Below are 26,102 nucleotides of genomic sequence, written 5' to 3'. Positions count from 1 at the left end.
ACCAGCCTCCTCTTCCTCCTTTTCTTTTCTCTGGCTGTTGACTCCATCCACATCGTTTTCCGTTGTCAGAAATGTGACATCATGTTGAGTTCCACTCCTGCTTTTCTTGTCATATTATGGCAATTAGATGAAAAAAAAATACACTTGGTGTTAACGTATTTTAGATTAAAATAATTTCGCAGATAAAGGCAGACATATGTGCTTGAGATCTTAATAACAGGAAGTGACATCATTTGATGTAATTTATATAACTGGAGTAATTCCACAAATTTATAGGGAAATAACCACATTATAATTTTATAATTGCATTGTATTTTATGATTGTGTATAGCACTTTGGTCCTGTCGGTGTATAAAGTGCTTCATAAATAAAGTTGGTATGGTATAATAGATTTGAAAATATATTCTCAGACAAAGTTTTTTAAAATTTTATTTAGCGCAATATTAGATAGATAGATAGATAGATAGATAGATAGATAGATAGATAGATAGATAGATAGATAGATAGATAGATAGATAGATAGATAGATAGATAGATAGATAGATAGATGCGTGGAACTCCAACATTAAAACAACACAAACAGAGGTCCGGTCCGACACAGCTTGCTTCTTTCCGCTCCGTCCTGCGCGTCATTCGGTGTCTCCGTGTCTCGGGCAGCGGAAGCCCGATGAAACCGACTCAGTGAAAAAGGAGCGCTTCTTCTCAGTTCTTCTGCCTTTCAGCAGCAGGGCGTCTGCTACAGCTGCCGCCTCCGTTAGCAGCGGAGACATGAGGAGCCCACTTGCCGGCGGTGTTGCCGTGACATTGTGGCTGTTAGTAGAGGTGAGTGCTGTCTGCCATTGTACCGATGTGTGTGTGGCTCCAGTTGGCTGTCAGAGGGGGGAATGTGCTGGTTGTTGTGCCTGAGCTTCGGCTTTGCTCCGCCTGTGATGGAGCTCTGGTGGTGGCTTAGAGTATTTCCATGACTAGTTGCCAAATTCTACTTAAAACTGGTACCATGCAACATTTCTTCTCTCTGGGCAGAAATCAGACAGATAGTACAGGAAAGCCCTGAGTATTAGCCATCACTATGTCGCTGTCTGCCAAGTTCAGCACGCAGCTGAACCAGAGCGAAATCCCAAAGCTTGAGCCGAAGCAACGGCATCCAGAGCTGGGCTGGCCGGCAGCAGTAGGCTGCTCTGACCTCCGCTGCTTTGTTTGGTAGGGGAAACTACCTGTCACCCTTTGTCTTTATGTTCATCCCGCCACACACACACACACACCCACACACGACCCCCCCGCCCCCAACACACACACACATTTGCTCACTAAGGACAGAAGCTGTGTTTAGTTAGGAGAGGGCTGAGTATTGATCTAAGCTGTTCATATTCATATTCATATTTGTGCCATATCACATCACCTAAGGTGAATGAAACCACAGTACTGTAGCTGCCCCTGAAGTCAGCACAATGTGGTCCACCATGACACGTGTGTCCATTCATGGAATATTAATCCTCATGATTATTTTATTTGTGTAAGCTGAGTGTGTCTGCATCACTAAGGCTGGAGGACGATCATGTGGCCTTCTGCCTGCGTTTTACCCAATAAACTTTAAAAGTCTGTGTAAGTTTCAGCAGTTGGTGGTTTGAATTTAATAGCCAATTATTTTCATTAGGATCTTATCAGCTGTAAGACTCTGACTATATCACATAAACAGTAATTTATCTATCAGTGTGTGGTATTTTCCAAAGAACAATGTGGACAGTAGTCCAAGCCACATGCATCCATGCTCTGCATGCTGATTATGTTCAGTCAGATATAGATGCTCACAGCCGATTGTTGTCAGATTGCTGAAGTATGAATAAGGCAAAAAAAAAACTTTATTTCACTAGATAAAAATCACAAACTGTTTCAGCAAACAGGCTAAAATGGCAGTATCATGCCACAGTTTGGCCACAGGACTAGGAGACTTCTATAAAGGTAGAAAGTAGAATCTATTCAGCAAAATCACAAGATAACATGATTACACTTCAAGATGAGGTGAAAACCTGAAGAGGAAAAACTAAATACTGGACCTGAAGGCTTGGTCACGTGGTTCTGACAGAAGGTTGGATAAATGATCTACGGATCAGAGTGTATTTTCTTAAAGAGCTGGCTGGCCGTCATCGGTGGACCTCCACTGGCCACCAATGGGTGTAGAGGCACGTTATTTCTCCACCAGTAGCATATTGAGCAGCAGAGGTGATTAACAGCGCTAAAACACTCCTCCTGGCTCTGATTGTTTGTTTCTGATCGGGAGTGGTGTATTTCTACAGATCGCAATAGTAGCACTGGAAGGAGAAGGAGGGCCTTAATGTTCTTTTTGTTATAATGTTACGACATAGTAACAGTTTGAACACATGTAAAAAAATATTTTCTTAAAAATTAAAGCTATTTTATTTTTGAACAAAGTGAAAAGGAATGGCGAGAGTACAGTACCCTGTGGTGCTCCTGTGGTGCTAACTAGCTGGTCAGATACTCAGTTCTTCACTCTCACAACCTGTGGTCTGTTTGTGAGGTATCTCAGATCCAGGTGATTGTTGAGGTGTCTTCTGGAGTTTCTCACAGATCAGGTCAGGATGAATTGCGTTAAATTCACTGGAGAAATCAAAGAACATGATCTTCAGTGCTGCCTGCTTTGTTCAGATGACAGAGTTGTTGAAGCTGCAACCGGGGCAAGAAGAAGATTTTACTTAATCTTCTGGGTGACAAAAGCTCATTTTACAGCCTGTCTTTTGCTGTGGTATCCTTACAGAGAATCTGTGACTCCTCTTGCTGGAACAGTTTACATATTATACTACCCTAACCCTATCCCCTGTGAGATGGAGCTTTAACTCCCATCTCCGGTAGAACTCCGGGGGAGTTGGGGGACATTGAGTCTTATGGAGGAATTTAAAGGTGCCTCATAGAGTATACCGCAATGATTTTCACCCAACATCATCATTGGTCATATTGGCAAGAATTGAACAAGTAGAGATAAGCTTGAATTATAACACTAAACAAGTTCTTAGCAGCAATACAGGATAACGTAGTGATGCACAGTCCTTGTCCTTGAGTCGCAGAAGTAAATTGTTGTTCCGGGTTGATGTTCCTTTGATTTTATTGTTCTGCCTTGTCACAGTCCTGGTTCAGGGCCCCCAACACATTCTCCATTGTCCATGAGTCTCTGAGTCCAGCACACAAAGGGTCCCTGAACCACCAGTCTCTCTGGGTTGTCCTGAGAAGACAGAAAATACTGACTAGTATCTCATAGTACAATATGTTCCAATTAAAAGGTCTTCATTACTTGTATAGAGAAATCTTTGATGCCTCCGTTATTCGATTTTAAAGTCCCACTAATAACTCACATGCGAGTTGTGCATAAGGATTTTCCATGAGGCATGATATACATTTCATTTAACATATTTCATGTCATATTATTACCACCTCCACATATCCTCCACTACACAACTCCCACCAGTCACTTCATTTTTTCATACCTAATACCCCATCGAACACCAAGAATTATTTTTACTTATGCAAGGAATTCACAGGCAAATATGTTATAGACAATTAACAACAATACTAGACACGTTACCTTTCCCAATATCACCCATCAAAAGGACACTGCAAATCAAATTGTACAAAAATCGCTGACAATACAATGAAGGAAATTGGCTAAAAAGAAAAGCAGTTTATACAATATCCAAACGTGGCAGATTTGAAACACGGTCATTACAGAATCAATTATCCATGTAGACACATAATAATGACATCACCTTTGCATTATAATGGTGTCAGTTCCCCCAGTTCTCACAGTCTTGCTCGTTAACAGTCCATATGATTTCCAGGAGCCACGACTCCACCCCAAGACATAAGATATAAGAAACAATACATCAACAAAAATAAACTTCCAAATCAACTTCAGCAGTAATGATCATAACTTTAAAGAACATTCATGATGGGTTTAACAATTATGAGACATTATCAAAATTTTCAACCCAAAAAATATTGGTATTTTGGCTCACTCAACCAGTACTCAGGTTCAGCCATTCATGTGGCAAATCTGCTCTTCCTGCTTCCAGCTTCTGAAAGACAGGTCTTATGGGAACATTCATCAAACAGGGATGAGTTTTGTTTAGGTTATATAAATTTATTGACCAGGGTTTTCATGCAAAAGAAAGAAACACGGGAAAGAAGCAAAAGGGAAGCAATAGGACCAGAAACCCCTGTTTCCTCTGGAAGACTTAAATCTGCAGTTATAGATTCTAACTTTTCTCACTTTGGCTTCGCACGCCAGGGGAAGCCGGGAGCTAGGTCAAATTGACCTTCTACGGTGCCAGATTTCCTCAGTGCAAAACAACTCCATAAAGAGTATTTCCGCTCTTACATAATCCCAATCCATTTGACACAATACATTTCTTTTAGGTTAAAACATATCTTAGTGCGAAACCAACCAACAAACATAATTTTTAACTATTAATATAATTATATTCCTCTACAGTCTGAGTGGACCATGTTCCCTGCCTCCATTGTCGAGGCGGCTTATCGGAGCTGTGGCCGCAAGGTTGTTGGTGCCTGTCGCTGCAGCAATGCTGTCAGGCTGACGAAGGAGTCCTACTGGGCCTTTTTGGCCTGTGGGACTCCAGAAGCAGCTGATGGCGGGCAAAGCGGCATGCGGCTCCCACGCCCAAGTTACAAAAACTCGGGCGTGGGAGGAGTTTGGAGAGGCCATGGAGAAAAGACTTCTGCACGGCTTCGAGGCGATTCTGGTCCACCATCCAGCGTCTCAGGAGGGGGAAGCAGTACAGCACCAACACTGTTTACAGTGGGGATGGGGTGTGCTGCTGACCTAAACTCTGGATGCTGTGGGCCGGTGAGCAGAATACTTTGAAGACCTCCTCAATCCCACCATGCCTTCCATTGAGGAAGCTGAGCCTGGGGACTCTGGGTTGGGCTCTCCAATCTCTGGGGATGAGGTCACCGAGGTGGTTTAAAAGCTCCTCGGTGGCAGGGTCCCGGGGGTGGATGAGATCCGCCCGGAGTTCCTTAAGGCTCTGGATGTTGCAGGGTTGTGTTGGCAGAATCGACTCTGCAATATTGCATGGACATTGGGGGCAGTTCCCATGGATTGGCAGACTGGGGTGGTAGTCCCCCTGTTCAAAAAGGGTGACCGGAGGGTGTGCTCCAGTTATAGGTGGGTCACACTTTTAAGCCTCCCTGGCAAGGTCTATTCAGGGGTCTTGGAGAGGAGAGTTGGATAGTGGAACTTTGGATTCAGGAAGAGCAGTGTGGTTTTTGTCCTGGTCGTGGAACACTGGACCAGCTCTGCACCCTCAGCAGGGTCCTGGAGGGTGCATGGGAGTTCGCCCAACCGGTCTACATGTGTTTTGTGGACTTGGCGAAGGTGTTCGGCCGTGTCCCTCGGGGAGCCATGTAGGGGGTTCTCCGGGAGTGTGGGGTACCGGGCCCTTAGATACGGGCAGTCAGGTCCCTGTATGACTGGTGTCAGAGTCTGGTCCGCATTGCCGGCAGTAAGTCGGGCTCGTTTCCGGTGAGAGTTGGACTCCACCAGGGCTGGCCTTTGTCACCGATTCTGTTCATTACTTTCATGGACAGAATTTCTAGGTGCAGCCAAGGTGTTGAGGGGATCCGCTTTGGTGGCCTTAGGATCGCATCTCTGCTTTTTGCGGATGATGTGGTTCTGTTGGCTTCATCAGCTCGTGATCTGCAGCTCTTGCTGAAGCGGTTTGCAGCCGAGTGTGAAGCGACTGGGATGAGAATCAGTGCCTCCAAATACGAGGCCATGGTCTTGAGCCGGAAAAGGGTAGAGTGCCTTCTCTGGGTCGGGGGGGGGGGGGTCAAGTATCTCGGGATCTTGTTCGCGAATGAGGGAAGAAGGGAGCAGGAGATCGACAGGCGGATTGGTGTAGCGTTTGCTGTGAAGCAAGCGCTGTACTGGTCTGTCGTGGTGAAGAGAGAGCTGAGCCAAAAGGAAAGCTCTTGATTTACCGGTCAATCTACGTTCTCACCCTCATGTATGGTCATGAGCTTTGGGTCATGACCGAAAGAACGAGATCACAGATACAAGCGGCTGAAATGGGTTTTCTCCGTAGGGTGTCTGGGCTCTCCCTTAGAGATAGGGTGAGAAGCTCAGTCATCCTTGAGGGACTCAGAGTAGAGCCGCTGCTCCTTCACATTGAGATGAGTCAGTTGAGGTGGCTGGACATCTGGTTTGGATACCTCCCTGGTGATTTGTTCTGGGCACGTCCCACCGGGAGGAGGCCCCGTCGAAGACCCAGGACACGCTGGAGGGACTATGTCTCTCAGCTGGCCTGGGAACGCCTTGGGATTCCCCCGGAGGAGCTGGAAGAAGTGGCTGGGGAGAGGGGAGTCTAGGCCTCCCTTATGAAGCTGCTTCCCCCACGACCCGACCCTGGATAAAGTGGAAGAAAATGGATCATCCATCCATTTTCTTCTGATGGACCTTTATCAAACAATCAGTAGATATGTTTTTTTCTTTTGTGGTGTATTTCTTTTAAAAAAATGAATTAGCTAGAATTGGAATCTGTTCCCAGATTCTCAATCAGGAAATGAGAATTTAGCATCTGCTAATAAAAGTTTGGTCCCTATTCTTCGAGTTTGACTCGATCTTTGAAGTGAATGGGAAGGGTCAGCGTCAGCTAATAGTGACTCTCTTAATACTGCAGATGAAATGTGGCATACACTGTGAAGGATAGGGATGCCTTTGTGCCTGGTACATAGTGTCCGACTTACAGTCAAACATGACTGTACCTTCAGCTGAAGGAGGAACAGCTTGTCCTGCTCTCTCTCGTCCTTACTGATAACTTTGCCTGAGTTATTTTTTAAAGTGACAGTTTTTAAAGTTATATTTACATTATCAACATCATAACTGGATTACTTCAAATCTAAGGACTGGGGGATTTTCTTACTTTTATTTGTACCTTACTTTTCTTCATCTTCAAGTTGAACCAGGGCAAAATGGCTCCGGCCGACCCCAGGGACATTAGCAGTATTATACAACGACTTCAGTCTATAGAAATGAAGATAAAACTGCTGGAGGTGAACTTTGAGAATAGAATAGAATAGAATAGAAGTACTTTATTCATCCCAGCAGGGAAATTACTTCGCAGTTACAGCATAGAGACAAGACACAATAACAACTACCACTGAGTAGTAGTTATAGATAAAATAAAATAAAAAATAAAATATAAAATTCTGTTAATATAAGAAACAACTTAAGAGCAAGGACTGCCTTGCAAAGATTCAAAAAATGCAGATATGTATATGTAAATACATACAAACATGCAAGTGTGCCACAGTGCAGTTGTGCAAAATCGGACTGATTAGTTCAGAACAATGATTTAGCTTTTATTGTACAGTGAGATGGCATGTGGCAGGAAGGATTTCCTGTATCTGTCCCTACGACAGCGGAGCTGGAGCAGTCTATGTGAAAAGGTGCTCTGCTGTCTGTCCACTATGTGGTGGAGAGGGTGCTGTTTATTGTCCATAATAGACAGAACCTTCTTCAGTGTCCTCCTCTCCACCACAGTTTCCAGGGACTCCAGCCTTAGTCCCAGTACAGAGCCAGCTTTCCTGATGATTTTATCCAGTCTATTAGAGTTGCTGGCTCTGATGCTGCTTCCCCAACACACAGCAGCAAAGAAGATGGCACCGGCAACAACACTGTGATAAAAGGTCTCCAACATCTTGCTGCACACATTGAAGGATCTCAGCTTCCTTAAAAAGTAGAGTCTGCTCATCCTCTTCTTGCACACAGCATCAGTGTTAGATGCCCAGTCCAGTCTGTTGCCGATTACAACTCCCAGGTATTTGTAATCCTCCACCTCCTCCCTTTGATCTTCAGTGGCCGTGAAGATGTCTTCTTCCTTCTGAAGTCAATCACCATCTCTCTGGTCTTACTAATGTTGAGCCTCAGGTGATTCTGCTCAGACCACTCCACAAAGTCGTCCACCAGTGTCCTGTACTCTCCCTCCCCTCCATCCTCTATACACCCGACAACCACTGAGTTATCAGAAAACTTCTGTAGGTGACATGACTCAGAGTTGTACTGGAAATCAGTGGTGTACAGGGTGAAGAGAAAGGGAGAAAGCACAGTTCCCTGTGGAGCTCCTACGTCACTGACCACCACATCAGACAAGACACTGCCCAGACGGACAAACTGTGGCCTGCCTGTCAAGTAGTCAGTAACCCAGGAGATCACTGAGTCGTTGACACCCATCCTCCGCAGCTTCTCACCCAGTAGCAGAGGCTGGATGGTGTTGAAGGCACTGGAGAAATCAAAGAATGTGATTCTCACAGTGTCTCCTCCACCATCCAGGTGCGAAAGTGCTCGTTGCAGCAGGAAGATGATGGCATCGTCAACTCCTAAGTGGGGCTGGTAGGCAAATTGCAGGGGGTCTAGAAACGTACTCACCCTAGGCCTCAGCTGGGCCAGGACCAGTCTCTCCATGACCTTCATCACATGAGATGTGAGAGCAACTGGTCTGTAGTCCTCTGGGTCGGATGGCCTTGGCTTCTTGGGAACAGGAACCACATGTGATGTCTTCCACCGCAGCGGGACTCTCTCCAGCCTCAAGCTCAGGTTGTACATGTGTGCCAGTACAGGGGACAGCTGGCCGGAGCAGGTCTTCAGGATCCGTGTTGTAATGCCATCAGGTCCTGCAGCCTTCCCCTGGTGTAATCGCTCCAACTGTCTCTTAACTTGGCCTGTAGTCACCGTTAGCTGGGGGTAGGCGTTGTTGTCTGCAGTGGAGATGGGGGAGGAGGAGGGGGATGGGGGGCTGAAGGAGAGGTGGTGTGCAGGAGAATGCCGGTAGGTGGTTTGAACAACTTGGGGCAGTGTGGATGTGTGGGGGGATGGTGGTGGTAGGGGAGTAGCAGAAGGTGAGCTAAACCTGTTGAAAAACTGGTTAAACTGGTTTGCTCTATCAAGGCTCCCAGATGTCTGTGTGTCCTTCCCCTTCATCCCAGTGATGTGCTTCATTCCTTTCCACACATCTCTCACACTGTTCTGCTCGAGTTTGGACTCAAGCTTCCTCCTGTAGTTGTCCTTGCATTTCCTCAGTGTCTCTCTGAGTTCACGCTGGACTCTCCTCTGCTCCTCCTTATCTCCAGACCTGAAAGCCATCTTCTTTTTGTTTAGAAGTGCCTTCAGGTCACTGGTAATCCAGAGTTTGTTGTTGGAGAAGCAACGCACGGTCCAGGCTGGCATGACAGTCTCCTCACAGAATCTGATGTAGTCCGTGATGCAGTCAGACATGTTGTCGATGTCCTCCCCATGAGGCCCACAGAGCACATCCCAATCTGTCGACCCAAAGCAGTCCTGCAGTGCCTCAGCTGCCTCCTGTGTCCACCTCCTCACCGTCCTGATGCGCACAGGCTGCCTACTCACTAAAGGGACATACTTGGGAGTCATCCTTACCAAGATGTGGTCCGACCTGCCAAGGGGGGGCAGGGCTGTGGCGCTGTATGCATCTTTGGCATTAGCATACAGGAGATCCAGCATTTTGTTTTCCCTGGTGGGACAGTCAACATACTGCTGGAAGTTGTGTAGAGTTTTGTCCAATGAGGCATGGTTAAAGTCACCTGTGATGACCATGAAGGCGTCTGGGTGTTGAGTCTGGAGTTTGGCTGTGGTAGAGCTGATGACGTCACAGGCCACCGCTGCATCAGCTGATGGGGGAATGTAAACAGCGATCAAAATGGTGGACGTAAACTCCCTCGGTAAATAATACGACCGTATTCCCACAGCCAGAAGTTCAATGTCCGGGCTACAAATCTGTTCCTTCACGTTAACATGACCGGGATTACACCACCTCTCACTCACATAAAGTGCAATCCCGCCGCCCTTCTTCTTCCGACTCTTGGAAAAGTCCCTGTCCCCCCCCCAAGGAAAATCCAGGGACCTCCACGCTGTAGTCCGGAATAAGCGAGTGCAGCCAGGTTTCCGTGAAGCAGAAGATACTGCACTCCCTGTACTCCTTCTGGGTCCTAACCAGCGCCGTGAGTTCGTCCGTCTTATTTCCCAGAGACCTCACGTTCCCCACAGTAATCGCCAGTACCGCTGGTTTGTGCCGTCTCCTCTTCTCCCTCCGTTTAACTCCAGACCTGCAGCCCCGGCATCTCCTCCGTAACTCCTCTGGGACCACAGGCCTGTCTCCGGGCAGCAGCAGAGGCTTACACAGCGCAATCAGCTGTTCACGCGAGTAAACAATGCTGCTACTCCGTTCGGCGAGGTTCTCCGTAACAAAGAGTAGAAAAAGTAGCAGAAGAACGCGGAGAACAGCGACAGAACCACATCCAGCCATTGTGGAAAGCTTAACTGATGATCTATGGGTTCTTTAAGTACGGATCCTTAATCGGTTACAGCAAATATACACAGATTAACACACACGACGGGAGCTGCGTCTGCAAGCAGCCAGCTGCGCCGGCGCCAAAAAAAAAAAAAAAAAAAAAGATCAACATTACCTGTGGAAATGAGACAACTCTTTCTCAATTCAACGGAGAGGTTGTACGCCCCTCATCAAGCAGCCCACCCTGGAACGCTCTGGGTGCCAAGCCAAAGCAAAAGTCTCACACCGCAGATCCGATGAGGCGACTGACAGGGAGAACCCCTCACCTGGACGAATCAGCGTGGCCGGCTCTGAGCCAAAACCCATCTTCAACTTCAACACCTGCTCCACCAAAGAAAAATAAACAAGCAGCTGCAACCAAAACGGTTCCACCGACCCCGCTCCCAAGGACAAAGCGACCAGCCCGGGCCTCAAAACATTCTGACTCCGTGGGAATCCCACTGAAAAACAGATTTTCTGTATTCCAGCCTGAGCCCAGAGGCTGAAACCTCACCTTCAAACATCAACAATGAGGCAAGACCATCACATCCACCCCCCAAAACCCCAAAGGACAAAGCGGCTACCAGGAAAACGAAAGGTATCCCAAAAGTGCTTATTGTTGGAGATGAGGCTGTAAATGGAATCAGTCACGTTTGCAATCCCAAGAAAACGAGAGTGATTTCTTTTCCTGGTGATACTGTATCTGATTTAACATGCAAAGTTCTCTCTCTGACCACTGATCAGCCAGATATTGAGTCTTTAGTTGTGCATGTTGGAAAGAACTATCTGGCAAAGCAGAAATCTGAGATTCTGAAAACTGACTTTAATATTCTTCTGAACACTATGGGAAAATTAAAATTTAAGTTATTTCTCAGTGGTCCAATTCTATCACCTCAATGGGGAGACGAAAAACACTCCAGGCTGGACATGATAAACAAATGGCTGATTAAAACCTGCTCTGCCAGCTCAGTGACCTTCATCGATATCCTCTGGATCTATTGGCAGTGCTTTCACCTTTTTGGAAGAGGCGGATGCAATCTTAATAAACATGGGATAAAGCTACTCACTGCAAATCTTTTTCATTTTATCAACAAGGACAGCAACATGATCATCGCTTCAGAAGAACAGGCTCAAGGATGTCTGACTAGGATGGAACCCTCTGCATATCAGGAACAAACCGTTCCAAAACAAGCTGATACATCGACTGCAGACAGAGCGACTGGTTCACTTCCTCCTTCCCCCCTCCCTCTCTGCTCACCCACTCATTCACAGAATTCACAAAATACTTATGACGAAATGTCTTCTGGACCGGAGTTTCTTAAATTTACAGATGGAATGAATCAACAGGTTCGCTTTGGCACGTCTCTCTTTAGCGGTCACGTAGCAGACCTCACTTCATTTAAGCCACCTGACTCTAACTTCCCAGAGGATCCATCACTCTGCTTTTCTGAGGTCTGAGGCCGGGGTCCAGATATTATCTTTTCACCTGTCTTACTCCAGAATGTGTCTGGCCCCCCGGCACTACAAAACAGGACATTACCTGTCCGGATAACTACAAGAAAATTTACAAAATACAGAAACATAAAATACAGCGGACCTAATTCGAACCTCAGACTGTTCCCCTGCCTAAAGGAACCTCAGACTGAAGAACTTTTGGCCTCCAAGTCACTTAAACTAGCTCTTTTAAATACCAGATCTCTCTGTGCTAAAGCCCTATTAATTAATGATTTTATCACTGAGCATAATATCGGTTATGTTTCTGACAGAAACATGGTTGAATGACAATAATGAACCAATTGTACTAATTGAATAATTGAATCCTAACTACAATTTCTTAAGTGAGAATAGAAAACATAAAAAAGGAGGAGGCGTGGCTTCAATATTTAAGAATACCAAATAGTAGTAAAATTTCCTTGGGTCAATTCACCTCTTATGAGTATCTTGGAATTGAGGTTAAAGGCCACAAACGAACTTTGACACTGTCATAAGGTGCGGTGTGGTTGAGTGGTGAGGCAGACGCTGTAGACCCAGGATGCGATAAATAAATGAATTTTAATGCTGAATGTCCAGTGCGACACAGTCCAACATGGTCCAATACAAATGGGCAGCACGGCTGAGCGGAAGCCAGGGCTCGACGCCGGTAGCAACCGTAAAACAACGGACGAGACGACGGACTGACAGACTAGACGCCAAAAGAGACGAGGACCCGACAAAGACACAGACACACAGGTGGCACTAAATACACAGGAGGTAATTAGGGAACGAGAAACACCTGGGAGTAATCGAGGGGAGAACAGGACAACATGGAGACACAGAGACACAGAAAACTCTAAATAAACACAGAAAAACACAGATCACAACAGACACTAACTTTATACAAAACTCCAACATATGTGGAAAATTTCTTTACTGACTTGAATGAGCTTCTATCTCTCATATGTATTGATTATGATTGTTTAATAATTGTCGGTGATTTCAACATTCATGTTGACAACCCCCAAGACAGAGGGGCAAAAAAGCTCTCTAATATTTTAGAGAATTTTGGTCTAACAACGTGTCAAACAAGCAACACACACTCAAGGACACACACTGGACACACTGGTTATCAGTAAGGGTGTGAATATTTCCAATGTCTCTGTAACTGATGTCGCCCTGTCGGATCACTTTTTCTGTTATCTTTGAAAGTTCTTTATCTTTTAACCCACTTGGACAAACAGCAACCATCACAAAACGTTCTCTCACAGAAAACACAGCAGAAACATTTAATCAAATCTACTCTTCTTCCTCACCCTTAAGCTGTAATGATGTAGATAAGTTGGTAAATGATTTTCAGTCTAAAGTTTCAGATATCATTGATTCCATTGTCCCAATTAAAATGAAGGTTGTGTCTGATAGGAAGAAATCTCCATGGAGAAATGCACAAACAGTTAGATCTGCAAGACAACTCTGCTGTAGGGCAGAACGAAAATGGCGTAAAACTCAACTTCATGTTCACTATGACATCTATAAAGAAAGACTACGTAACTATCATTTAATACTAAAACATGCAAGAAAGGCTTTCTTTGCAGATGTCATAAACAAAAACATTAACAATGCTCGAGCTTTATTTGCAACAGTTGACAGGCTCACAAACCTTCCTGTGATGTTACCGCCTGAATTCCAATGTATTGAAGCCTGCAACCAGTTTTCCAGCTTCTTTTCAGAGAAAATTAAAAAAATCAGAGGATTAATCTGCACATCCGCTTTAAAGCCAGTACCAATGCTGTGCCCAAACAAAACAAATACAGGAAAAATGACCCAATTTAATTATAAAACCCTAGAGGAAATTATATGTCAATTAAGCTCAAGTTCCTGCTGTCTGGATGTTTTACCCACACATTTCTTTAAGAAAGTCCTGCTACTATTATTGATCTGATCCAAATAGTAAACTTGTCATCAGGTGTTTTCCCCCAGGCTTTGAAAACAGCAGTAATCAAACCACTTATAAAAAAGAACAATCTGGACAAATCACTAATTACAGGCCGATCTCCAACCTCCCAAAGTTATTGAAAAAGCTGTGTTTAAACAATTAAATAGCTTCCTAACGATAACCAACCGCTTTGACTCCTTTCAATCTGGTTTTCATGCTCACCACAGCACAGAGACTGCCCTCGTAAAAGTGTTCAATGATATCCATATAAATACAGACTGTGGGAGAACCACAGTGCTGGTTCTGTTGGACCTCAGTGCAGCTTTTGACACTGTTGATCATGACATATTACTGAATCGACTGGAGAGTTGGGTCAGACTCTCTGGTCCAGTGCTTAACTGGTTTGAATCTTACATAAAGAACAGGGATTTCTTTGTTTCAATTGGAAACTTCTCATCAAAGAGGTCAAAGGTCACATGTGGGGTACCCCAAGGTTCAATCCTAGGACCCCTCTTATTTAATATTTATATACTCCCACTAGCTCAGGTTATAACAGAAAATAATATTAGCTACCATAACTATGCAGTAGACACACAGCTCTACATTACGATGTCACCAGGTGACTCAGAACTCATCCAATCACTGAACAGATGCTTAGTACAGATAAATGTGTGGATGTGCCAAAACTTTCTCCAGCTGAACAGAAACAAAGCTGAAGTTATTATTTTTGGATCCAAAGAGGAACTATCTCAGGTCTTTTGGTTCTGGTCTGCTCTGCATCCCCAGAACCAGAACCAAACAAGGAGAAGCAGCATTCAGCATCTATGCACCACAAATTTGGAACATACTTCCAGAATACTGTAAAACAGCTGAAACACTGAGTTCCTTTAAATCTCGACTAAAAACCCACCTGTTTAGGATTGTATTTGAAACGTAATCAATTACACATTTAATGATGGAACTTGACTTAATGTCATGGTCTGATTGTTGATTCTATGTTGAAATTGCACAAAAATCCGTGAGGGACGACAGAGTCCCAGAGCAAAATTCCGTGAAAGAGATGTACAGAGCCTAGGGCCAGAAGAAAAATGGCGAGTGACTGAGGGTCACTGCGCGTAACACAAACCCTGTAAATTCTAGACACTAATGGGTACCATAGAATTGCACAAAAATCCATGAGGGATGGCGGAGTCCCAGAGCGAAATTCCGTGAGAGGTGTACGGAGTCTAGTGCTGGAAGAAAAACAGCGAGTGACTGAGGGTCACTGCGCATAACACAAACCCTGTTAGAATTCTAGACACTAACAGGTACCATAGAATTGCACAAAAATCCATGAGGGACGGCGGAGTCCCTGCTCGAAATTCCGTGAAAGAGGTGTACAGAGCCCCGTGCAGGAAGAAAAACGGCGAGTGACTGAGGGTTATTGCGCGTAACTGAAACCCTATAAATTCTAGACACTAACAGGTACCATAGAATTGCACACAAAAAAAATCCGTGAGGGACGGCGGAGTCCTAGCTTGAAATTCCATGAAAGAGGTGTACGGAGCCTTGTGCCAGAAGCCCATTTTAATGGGCTTCTGGCACATCGTTTTAAACTGTGTGATTGTGAGCGTGAGTGAGAATAAAAATAGCAATAGGTATTTTGTTCCATATAACACAGTAGGAGTGTAACAAGTAAACCTTTTATGGATGCAAACTCGACTAAAAACCCACCTGTTTAGGATTGTATTTGAAACGCAATCAATTACAAATTACAAACCTGACGTGTTTTGATTGTTGATTCTATGTTGCATTGTGTTTCTGTGTTTGTAATGATGTAAAGCACTTTGAAATGCCTTGCTGCTGAAATGTGCTATACAAATGCAATTTGATTGACTGATTGATTGAATATTATTTCCTATTCCATGTGACATATCATTCTGAGTTTATATCACTACGTATAAGATCTAAAATAAGTTTGTAGTGTAAGAGTTTTTCTGTGTGTGTTTGTGTGATGCAGAGAAAGAGAGGTTATGTGTTTGTGAAAGAAGAGAGAAAACAACAAAACAAGCAGCTTCTGTAGCATTGATCTCCTGTGTGTCTAGATGGTGACACCATGACTTTCCTACTTTAACTTTATCACAGTATTCAAATTTTCTGAGACGCTGAATTTGAGGTTTTCATTGTCTGTAAGACATAATCGTCAAAATTACAAGAAATAAAAGCTTGAAAGATTTCACCGTGCGATAAATCTGTATAATGAGCTTCATGCTCTGAAATCAGAAACTTTATAATATAATGTTTTTTTTACTGTGTATCAATAAAGTGTAATACTAATGTTTAATTTGTGAAAGCATAGAATACTGAGCTTTTTCTTTGCTTATTTGGCCTTCAGGGCCACTGTAGAATGAGACAAGCATTAAAATCACAAATTTATAGATGGTTACTTTACTATTCTACAATTCAATTTGGTTTTCAAAATTACAATTTCTGTAGTCTGCCCTGTTAGAGCATGAGTAAAATGACTGTGTCATTTCAGAGATTGGTTAATCGTTATGGTAACGCCTGTCTGCAGCCCTGGGATACCCAGAGGGGGTTTCCACAGTGTGATAGCTCAACAATAGATATCACTGACTGATCCATTCTCACTGAGAGTATCAGGTGTTTTCCCCGCTTCGTACATTTCCCATTTCCTGTTTACTTCAGTCCAAATACACCAAGTTTATGAAATGATGATCACTGGGTGTATCCTGCTTTTTGATGTCCAAGGCATCATGAGTGGTCAGGAGACATCAATAAGACAGGAAGGAGAGGAGGAAGTGGAGGGATGGGAGATCAGAGAGTGTTGGAGTGAAAGAGAATGTTCAAATCAAGCAAATGTGTGTAGTCAGTGATTGAAAGTAGTCATTGTTACCACTTACCTTTTCCATATCAAGTTCTAAGGGCTGCAATTATAACCTGGTAATAACTAGATGCTCTATTTGCAGGATTATATAAATGTAACATAGGTTGCAGAAATCAAGAATTGAATGTTTGACATTCTCTCTTCCTATGAATCCATGCAACTTCAAAGGCAAAAATCATCCAGATCATTGCACACTGCTGCAGTTCACTATGTACATGTTTGAGCTCTTGACGCCCCAGATGTCTCCCAGCCAACAGCCAACTGATCTGCCTTTATGGAATAACAGGAAAATGCATGCTCTAGTTGTGTGTAGTGGCAGCTTCTGTCCTATGGGAGGAACAGTTTCCTGCAGCTCAAATCGTGCAGTCTACAAAACATCATGCCAGCTGAGGTAGCCAAAAAGCAAATCAAAACAAAAATGGGTCAGAAGTATATCATTTAAGGATTATTTTTTATTACTTGGCATAGAAAGCGAATAGTTCTTATCTCTAGTTTTATCAGCAGATATTGATTATGATATGCTGTCAGGATATTGATGTATCACCCATCCAGGTATGACACACATACTCACAGTGGCTTGGGAAAATATTCACCCCTCTTTGCATTTTTTCTGCTTTCTTACATTCCAACCTGTATTTAAAAGGTTTTAATCTACATTCCACATCATGCATCTGCATAAAATTTTAGTCTGTGAAGTGAAAACATTTTTAATTAAAAACTGAAATGAATAAGTATTCACCTGTTTCTATGTATTCATACATAGAAAAGATAAACATTTTACCATTTTTATTTTTGCTCTGTGTAATTGCTGCACATTTTGGACCACTTCATGGTTGATCTGCAACATTTCCAGTTTTCTGAAACTTGCAAATAAGTTTTTCCACAGTGTCGTGTGTGATGCTCGTTCCATGTTTTCTATTAAAGTTTCGTGCAACCTTGCACGAAACTTCCTGATCCAGCCATCAGTATAATTTCAATTTGCTCTTTTGTCAAAAGCATCTTCTTGGGTATCCGAAATATAAAAGAAATATACATTTTACATTCTCCTATGTATGGAAACTTATGGCCAACCCTGTAGATTGTTCTTCTTTATGTCCAGAGATAACTTCAGTTTTGTTTCTTTCAGCTGGAGAAAGTTTTGGCACATCCACACATTTATCTGTTCTAAGTTTAGTGATTGGATGGTTTCAGTCACCTGGTGACATCATAATGTAGAGCTGTGAAAACTAATCTAATTATTTGTTATAAAATTTCACATCTCATATAATATCTCTTATCTTACTGTCTCTGTCCTGATAATGCTCAGAATTCTAACACTTTTTTGGAGTTTTCTTTATTCACCATTAGTCAGGCAGCAGTTCTGCTGCTTTTCTCATGCAGGTTTGACCTGGAAGCTTTTGTTTATGTAGTCAGTTTTTAATATTCACATATTTAATATTCAATGTTACCCTAATTATAACCTTATTTTCTTTTACAGTGTGTTGAAGCCAAGAAGTTTTGCTGGTATTTTGAGGAACGATATCCTGCATATTTTGTGTAAGTTCAATTCAATTAACTACATTTTTAACCTTTGCAATTATCTGCATATTAAAACAGGCATTGGCACATAAAATGAATTATAATAACTTGGAAAGTTATTTCATTTAATTCTTTAAATGAAAAAGTACAGGCAAACTTTTTGTTGATTAATTGCACACACAGTGATGTAGTTCAATCATTTCTTTCTCTTCAATATGGTTTTACTTCTGACAACCCAGAAAAAAAATGGTAACACTTTATTTGACAGGTTGTGAATAAGACTGTCATGACACCATCATAAACATGACATAACACCTGTCATGAACATGAGTAAGTCTTCATGAATATTTATGACTGTTGCCATAAAGTGTCATTCAGTAAATTATGACACTTTTAATACAAAGTTGACATTATTCAAAATGTCTTTGTTATGACAACTTGACATTTAACCAAGAAATCATGATCTGACATAAATTTGTTATAAAAGTATTACTGATTAAACTTGAACAATTATGTAGCTTTATATTATTAAGGCTAAAGCTTAATCAGTGTTACCAAAAAAGTTCTCCAAAAATGTGTGCATTTCATAAGATGGAATTTTAGATGTGTACATACAGCATAATGAACTTATGCATAGACACCAATAAAGTTTGAAAAATCAATTTTGAATCTATTTATCAGTTCCTCCATTGATATTGTAAAAATTTGGAGTAGCAAAATAGCAGACAGGAAGTGTTTTTACTCACAAAATGGCATCTTAAGCAGACCTAATGTTAACCTGCTTTTAGATGGAGGAAACAGAAACCAAGGCATTAAGAGAAGCCATCACACTGCTGACTTTATCTGGATGAGCTGTGAAATCACATCTGTGTGCTAACTATAAATTAGTTATTTTAAGCAATCAAAACACCGTAAAAAACTTAATTGTTTATGAGCAACAGCGATTCCCACGGTTTTCTGCATGAGCAGGAAGAAGCCATGTTTGGGATTGCAGGAGCTAGCAGAGAGGATAAAAACGTTAGCAACACTTGAAGCTTTAGGAGAAGGCTCTATCACCAGAGTAATTAGAAAACACCACACACTTTGTGAACACCTGAACTCCACTCTGACACGGCCTACAGAACCAGAACCAAACATGAAGAAACAGCTTTCAGCTTCTATGCACCATAAGGTATAATTCAGAAAATTAATCAAATAAACCAATCATACACTCAGACAGGATGACTCTTCAGTTGGTCATATTTCCCACATGTACTGTGTAAAAGAAACGTCTCCAGTAGAGACTGTAACGATCATAGGTGCAAATATTTCCTCCTTCCTGAAGCTGCTGTTTCTCATCCTAAAACTAGTTTGAGATTCCAGAGACTGAGGTATATACTGTTTTTTATTCATCGTTCAGCCTGCTTTCTGTCATATGCAAACAAGTTCTGTTATTGATCTGTGTTATTAATGCAGATTTCCCACTGTTCTCCATAAACTAATCCATCACAGTTGGCCTGAGTTCTGAATATTTGGTTTCCAGGCTGCTGCTCATGTGGTTTAAAAGGACATTTAAGATTTTGTTTTCAACGTACAAAGTATGATTAATGCCAGCATTAAAATACAAAATGTGTGTCTGTTAATGTGATGCCTGTGAGAAAATATCACAGCTTGTCTCTTTAGCTCTCGGGTGAAGGCAGACGCTTTTTTCCTCTACTCTACCCATTCTGACCCTGCTTGCTGTTTTTGAGCATCATACTTCATAGAATCAAACATGGAGAATCAACATTTATCTTATGCCTATCTTTTTATCTTTTTTCCCTTTCCTTTGGTTTGTTATTTTGTTTGCATTTCCTTCTATTCATGTAAAGCACTTTACCTTTTTGCTGAAAATATGCTATGTAGATATAACCTTAACTTATAAGGTTAAGGTTATATCTTAACCTGGAAATCTGGAACAAACTTATGTAAACTTGATGTAAAGCAACTACAGGGAATGAGTTTTGTGTCTGCTGTATGGTCCCATAAATTATTTACTGACACACATTAATGGTTAAAGCAAGTAGCCCCTAATCTTCCAACATTCCCCCGAACATTGCAGCTTTCTTGCTACAGTCACCAGACTCAAAGTGAATAAAGTTCCAGCACCTGACAGCTTACAGGAGTTTCTTGTTCCACTCTAACAGCTGAGTCAGTACTTCTCTCAGTTGCAGGGGAAAGAAGGGGTGGGGAGGGGGGCAACAACAAGCAGCTTACAGTACCTTGCTTATCAATGTGGAGCTGAAGATTCCATTATCCATCTGCTGCAACAAAGCAGCAGATGCCTGCTTTGTCATCTGAACAAAGCAGGCATGTTCAGTTATCTTATAATGACTCTTCAAATAATTGTACAACAAGAGAGACTGTGAAGCTACTGTATGTCCACACTAAAACATGCCACATGAAACATTGTTTTTGGAGCTCATAAAAAAATAACAACAATGCTCAAGCATTGTTGATATTTTATCTTCAACAGTTAATAGGCTCACAAATCCCTCCTCTGACTGTTCCACCTGAACTCCACTCTGACACGGCCTGCAGAACCAGAACCAAACATGAAGAAACAGCTTTCTGTTTCAGCTTCTATGCACCACAAATCTGGAACAAACTTACAGAAAATTGCAAAACAGCTAAAACACTGAGTTCATTTAAATCTAGACTAAAAATCCACATGTTTACAGTTGCTTTTGAAACATAATAAATGGAACATTGACCAATTGATGATTTTGATGGTGACACTCATCGAAATGTTATATTTGTTTTTTTTTTCTCAATTATTGACTTCATGGTGATTTGGTATTTTTGTGTTTTTCTAATGTAAAGCACTTTGAACTGCTTTGTCGCTGAAATGTGCTGTATAAATAAACTTGACTGATTGATTTCATTTCTCTTTGTGATTAATAAATTATTTTGGAATTGAATCTAATTAAAATGAATATAACAGACCAGACTTTGGCATGGCCCTTTAGCATGTTCTTCTTCTTCTGTCTGTGACCTGTTGGTCTATCTGTCTGTTTTGTTGCAGATGTCGCTCCTATGAGGACTGCTGTGGAACTCGCTGCTGTGTCAGAGCTTTGTCCATTCAGAGATTATGGTATTTCTGGTGAGTTCCCCTAATCTACTTCTGCTTTACACCTAAAATAACAAATTATCTTAAGATATTCAAGCTGGCAGATTTTTAAAGTCTCAGTAAAATGCCTGGTGTTATTAAGATCCACTACAACCATGAGCCTAGCAGACTCTCTGAAGCGGGACGAGCGGCTTCTCTTTCTCTTGTATTAATTTTAACTTTTGATATTTTTTGCTTTTTAGTAGTTATTGTATAAACCCTGCTTTGTTTGCTGTTGCCTGCCTTCACAGCAGAGTTACTCTTAAATTGTAAGACTGTGGATTGTTTTATTATTTTCTGATCTACAAGTTTAGAGTCGTGATGAAAATAAAGAACTATCAACTTGGAATAAATGTGGAGGTAAATGCTGGACATTGAAATGAGACAACCTTACCACTGATTCAAGCAAATGAAGGGACTGACAGACAGCTATTCACCCCTGGAACAATCAGAAATCTAGAAAGATAATTTTATTCACTCAAAATCAGGATGTTTATCAATGACTGCTGTTTGACATGGAGAGAATACATACAGTAGGCTGCTAATAATCAATAAATGGCTTTAAAAAGCATGCACTGCCAGACTGGACTTTATCAATAACTTTAGAGTTTTCTGGGAATGTCAACATCTCTTCAAGGCAAATGGATTTTGTCTGAATAAATCTGGACTTCAAACATCTTTTGCTCCAAACAGCGGGCCTCAGTCAGATAACATGAAGATATGCTGAACCTCAGCTTCTGCCTTCTGAGATAACAGGAGAACATCAAGGACAGGTGGCCAAGACAGGATCTCTATATCATAATAATGGCTGATAGGATGGAACCAACAAATGGATTCAATCAACTCAACTGAGTTGATTGAATCCATTTGTTGGTTCCATCCTATCCATCCTGTATTTCTACAGTGTTATTTCACAACAAATGTTGTCTTTACATAAAAAAGTCTTTTAACACTTAATAATAGTCACGCATACTTTCCAATTGATCCTAACTGTTGAGCAGTGCGTTAAGGTCCGTTAATTATTCAAAGTACGTAATTTAAAACGTTTTCTATCTAAGGAAGCCCAGCAGAACTTGGAACCTTTGACTTCCAGCACTCTCTCCTCCTGGATGACAATAAGGAAGTAAAGGAAGTAAAAAAATGCTCAGGTAGCCAGTAGCCCATGGCAGCATGACTATAGAAGTAGCTCAGGATAACCTAAGTCAGTCTAACTATATAAGCTTTAGGGTTCCATGTTTTGCTCCAGGAGACATAAAAGGTGAGACGTGTTGGAGGATGTTGTTCTGTTGTCTTCACACCAGGCAGGCAAATGGTGGCACTGCAAATAGGTGTTGTCTTCCAGTCCACAGGTGGTCAGCCCAATCCCTTTGATAGAATGTGATTCTCCCATGTGACACTAACCTTCAGAGCAATAGATTATGAATCGATCCCCACTTGGGAAAGGAAGGGACTTTGTGTCACTATATGTTTGCTGTAATTCCAGTAAATAAATTGTGGTGTTTCGCTCTCAGCAGAAGAATTTTAAAAACGGTATTGGACTGTAAGTGCTAATTTGGGATTAGCACTCTGGTGTTGTGATCCAGAGGTAACATTGAGCCACTCTACTTGGGACTGAAGCAATCTGTTTGAGAAGCAGCTTCTGTACTTTAATATTACAACATGTTGTGTTTTCCTCTCAGGGTCCTGCTCATGATGGGGGTGTTGTTCTGCTGCGGTGCTGGCTTCTTCATCCGCAGAAGGATGTATCCTTCTCCTCTGAGAGATGAGCCAACCTTCAATGTGTCCTTCACCAGGCAACCTGTCACCTCTCCAGGTAAAGCCTTGTTGTTTTCAGTTGCTATTCTGCAAATAGCTGTTGTAGTTATTGCTTGTTGTCTGTTCAATAAAAACTGAATACAAAATGTTTAGCAAAGACATCTGAGCCTCTGTTGTGATTGCAGAAGCTTTCACTACGTAACATCACACCCAGTGAGGAAGTAACATTTGAGCAAGAACATCAATCTGAGAAGGACTTGAGATTAAACTTTTTCCTTTCTGTGTTTCTCTGAGACTGAAGAAATTAAACACAGAACAGATTCTTTAAAACTAGTAGCAACATTGTCTGATTAAAAAATCTACTACAATGAAATATTCTCTCAAGTTTGTAGTGCTATGTTAAAATAAACTCAAAGGTTATTAATAAAAGATCAGACAGAGGAATACTGTTATTATTTCACACTTAATGTCAGCACAAGGTCACAAAGTGGATAGGGCTGTGGCTTCTTTGAGTTAAACCATTTGAGTCTAAGGTAGAATTAAATTTAGCCTTTCACCCTCAATATCAACATGAATGTTAAGGCCTCTGATATAATGATTGTGTTTAACACTAAACTAGACTCAAAAAAATCTGAAAGGCTAATTAGCCAAATTTTCCTGGTAAATAGTTAGCTATATTCTTCACAAATCCTATTCATAGTCGTTAATAGACACAAAGCTGCTTCAGTTCCAGCAGCTGATCACTCGTTCTGCAGTCCAGTCTTGTCATGTGAAGCTAAACTCTTGTTGGTGTGTGTGTGGGGGGGGGGGGGGGGGGGGGGGGGGGGGCTTGTGTGTGTGTTTGCAGTTTCCCAGCAGCCAAGCAGCATACAGAGCTTTGGGGTGAACAGGATGGCTGGAGGTGACCCTGGGATGACATTGACCCAGGCTGCGTATCGTTCACAGCCGGGCTCCACCCAGATGATGATGTGGTCCTACCCGCCACCTCCATCCTACTGTAACCACCCACCGCCACCTTATGAAAAAATCATCCAGAATGACAACAAGAAGTAGTGTCTTCAAAGAGCTAACCAGGTGGAACATGAGAAGGGAAGAAGGGTGATTGAGACAAAGTGCAGCTAAAGCTGAGGAGAACAAGGAACAGTCTGCTGTTTGCAGGTTCATGCTAACTGACTTTGTGTGAAGACTAAATGACACAGGTCTATCGTTGAAAATAAGCACAAAAATAGACCCACACACTCTGGTTCTGTTCTAGAACATTAACACACAGCCTGACTGGAACTCATCTCACTGCGTCTGGGCAGAGAAAGTCATGGACCGTTACTATGGATTAAAATGTTGCAGAAACTGGTCGCTCTCCACCAAAAAACATTAAAAAAAACCCTGGAAGGATGGCACAGGTTTCCCAGCATGCAACATGAGCTTCTTTATCAATAAGTTATTGATGTATTTTCTTTGTATATGATGATGACTTGATGTGGTGACTAACATTAAGTGTCACCTAAAGACATCCTAGTGGTGACAAAAGTGCAGCTCCAGGTGTGGTTGAACTCATTTTCACTCTTGAGCATCATTTTAATGGAGTGGTTCTGTCTTCCTGTCATATTATCCATTTGATTCTTTGTTCAAGGAAATAATACAAGAAACTTGTTGATTTGCGCAGGGATTATTAGGAACTGTGATCCAGTTCCTTGACCCAGTGCAGCTTGATGCTTTCTTTCCTAGTTTTATTAAACAAAAAACTAAAGCTTAAGCTGGAGTTCTCTTATCAAGCCCCTTAGGTGAGGGGGGGTGTTTTAGCCACCGTGTGTCACAGGCTCACTGGAAGAGGGAGGGTGTGAATTATAAATTAGGCCAGTTTGTGAGTTCAATAAAACCTTTTGTCCCTTCCTACGTTCACTTGACTTTTTGGTCTTCAACACCCTCAACAGAACAGCTTGGCCCCTGCCAGGGATCCTGACTTTTATCCATTTTCCTTAAGTGTTGTGAGTCAAGTTTAAAAATGAATTTAAAAAAGGGAAGAAAGAACTTTACACTTTACCTCATGACAATGTTTTAAAAAGATAACTACAAGTGTCAAGAGGACAAGAAATAGAGCTGCCATTAATATTTACCATCTGTGCAACATGACCGAATGGACCTAAGTTTAACATTTCTGTCCGTCCGTCCATCCATCCAATGGAAACAGAGACACTGTTTTCAAGCTTATAGGATGAACTAGAGAGCATCCAGACTAGGAGAGAGTCGGCCTTAAACACTGGGAGACAGAACCAGCTGGGTCATTTGCAGGACGCTAGACGGTTGACAGCACAAGCTCAACCAAGCCTCCTACGCCCCCTACCTTCCAGGAAGTTACTACATCTGAAATAAATGTAAAAAGGATAAATACTTGCAGATTCTGTTTCTAATCTATTTAAACAACTTTGAAAAGTGTGAATAAGACACAGTAGAGCTGGTATGTACAAGGAAAGGTAACCTTATTTGGAAGCAGACTACATGTAGCTAAACCATATTTTTTTTATATTTAAGCCTGAATGAATAATTGTTGCAATGTGTGAATCAGAAAAAATATAAAATAAGTTAAAAGTTGCCCAACATGTTTTGTTTTTGTTAGAATTATGTGTTAATGTTAGGATTATTATGTTTTGTTATCACTCTTACATTAGTAGTTTTACATTGCCAGTTTGTTTGTCATTTAAAGGTTTTAAGTGTTCTCGTCCTCTGGAGAAAGAACTTGATGAACTGTGTGTAAAGACAAAACTTGCTTTTCCCTTAACCTTGAACATGTTTTTGCAGCTGATTTCTTATCTACCAGAATACTGCTTATTTGTGAAACTGCCTGTGTGCAGAATTTAGTATCTGTTTCCCCTGCTTTCAAGATAAAATCTTGTCTTCACTCTCTCCCATTCCCTTTCACTCCCTTTAAGGGGTGCTGCCAGGAATCTTGGGCCCCATGACAAAAAATTCAATTGGGCCCCCCCATGCAGCTGCAGTTAAAATTTTTTGAGTCTATCTGACCTATCAAAAGCATCACAA

General features: G+C 42.0%; 1 protein-coding gene across 2 annotated transcripts; it reads left to right on the top strand.

Annotated features, from left to right (window-relative positions):
- The first annotated feature begins 501 nt into the window (after positions 1-501).
- On the top strand, positions 502-25,842 carry vopp1b (VOPP1 WW domain binding protein b). 2 transcript variants are annotated; one of them, XM_032551100.1, is made up of 5 exons: positions 502-822; positions 18,144-18,202; positions 21,228-21,296; positions 22,991-23,124; positions 23,914-25,842. In XM_032551100.1, exons 1-5 carry the CDS (start codon positions 769-771, stop codon positions 24,117-24,119), a joined length of 522 nt encoding a protein of 173 aa, XP_032406991.1. In that variant the 5' UTR covers positions 502-768; the 3' UTR covers positions 24,120-25,842. The 2 variants fall into 2 exon arrangements, with proteins under 2 accessions (XP_032406991.1, XP_032406990.1); XM_032551099.1 differs by having other exon boundaries at positions 504-822; positions 21,228-21,305.
- The last annotated feature ends 260 nt before the right edge of the window (positions 25,843-26,102 follow it).

The sequence above is a fragment of the Xiphophorus hellerii genome, chromosome 21 (assembly GCF_003331165.1).
Source record: "Xiphophorus hellerii strain 12219 chromosome 21, Xiphophorus_hellerii-4.1, whole genome shotgun sequence".
NCBI classification, from domain to species: Eukaryota; Metazoa; Chordata; class Actinopteri; order Cyprinodontiformes; family Poeciliidae; genus Xiphophorus; species Xiphophorus hellerii.
Note: the sequence above shows the minus strand (reverse complement) of the source record. Positions and strands in the feature narration are given on the sequence as shown.

Excerpts from the sequence above, each read along its gene's own strand:
- vopp1b (XM_032551099.1), top strand. The coding sequence starts at position 769 with ATGAGGAGCCCACTTGCCGGCGGTGTTGCCGTGACATTGTGGCTGTTA. Across the intron at positions 823-18,143 it reads CATTGTGGCTGTTAGTAGAG|TGTGTTGAAGCCAAGAAGTT; the intron begins GTGAGTGCTGTC and ends TTTCTTTTACAG. Across the intron at positions 23,125-23,913 it reads GCAACCTGTCACCTCTCCAG|TTTCCCAGCAGCCAAGCAGC; the intron begins GTAAAGCCTTGT and ends GTGTGTTTGCAG.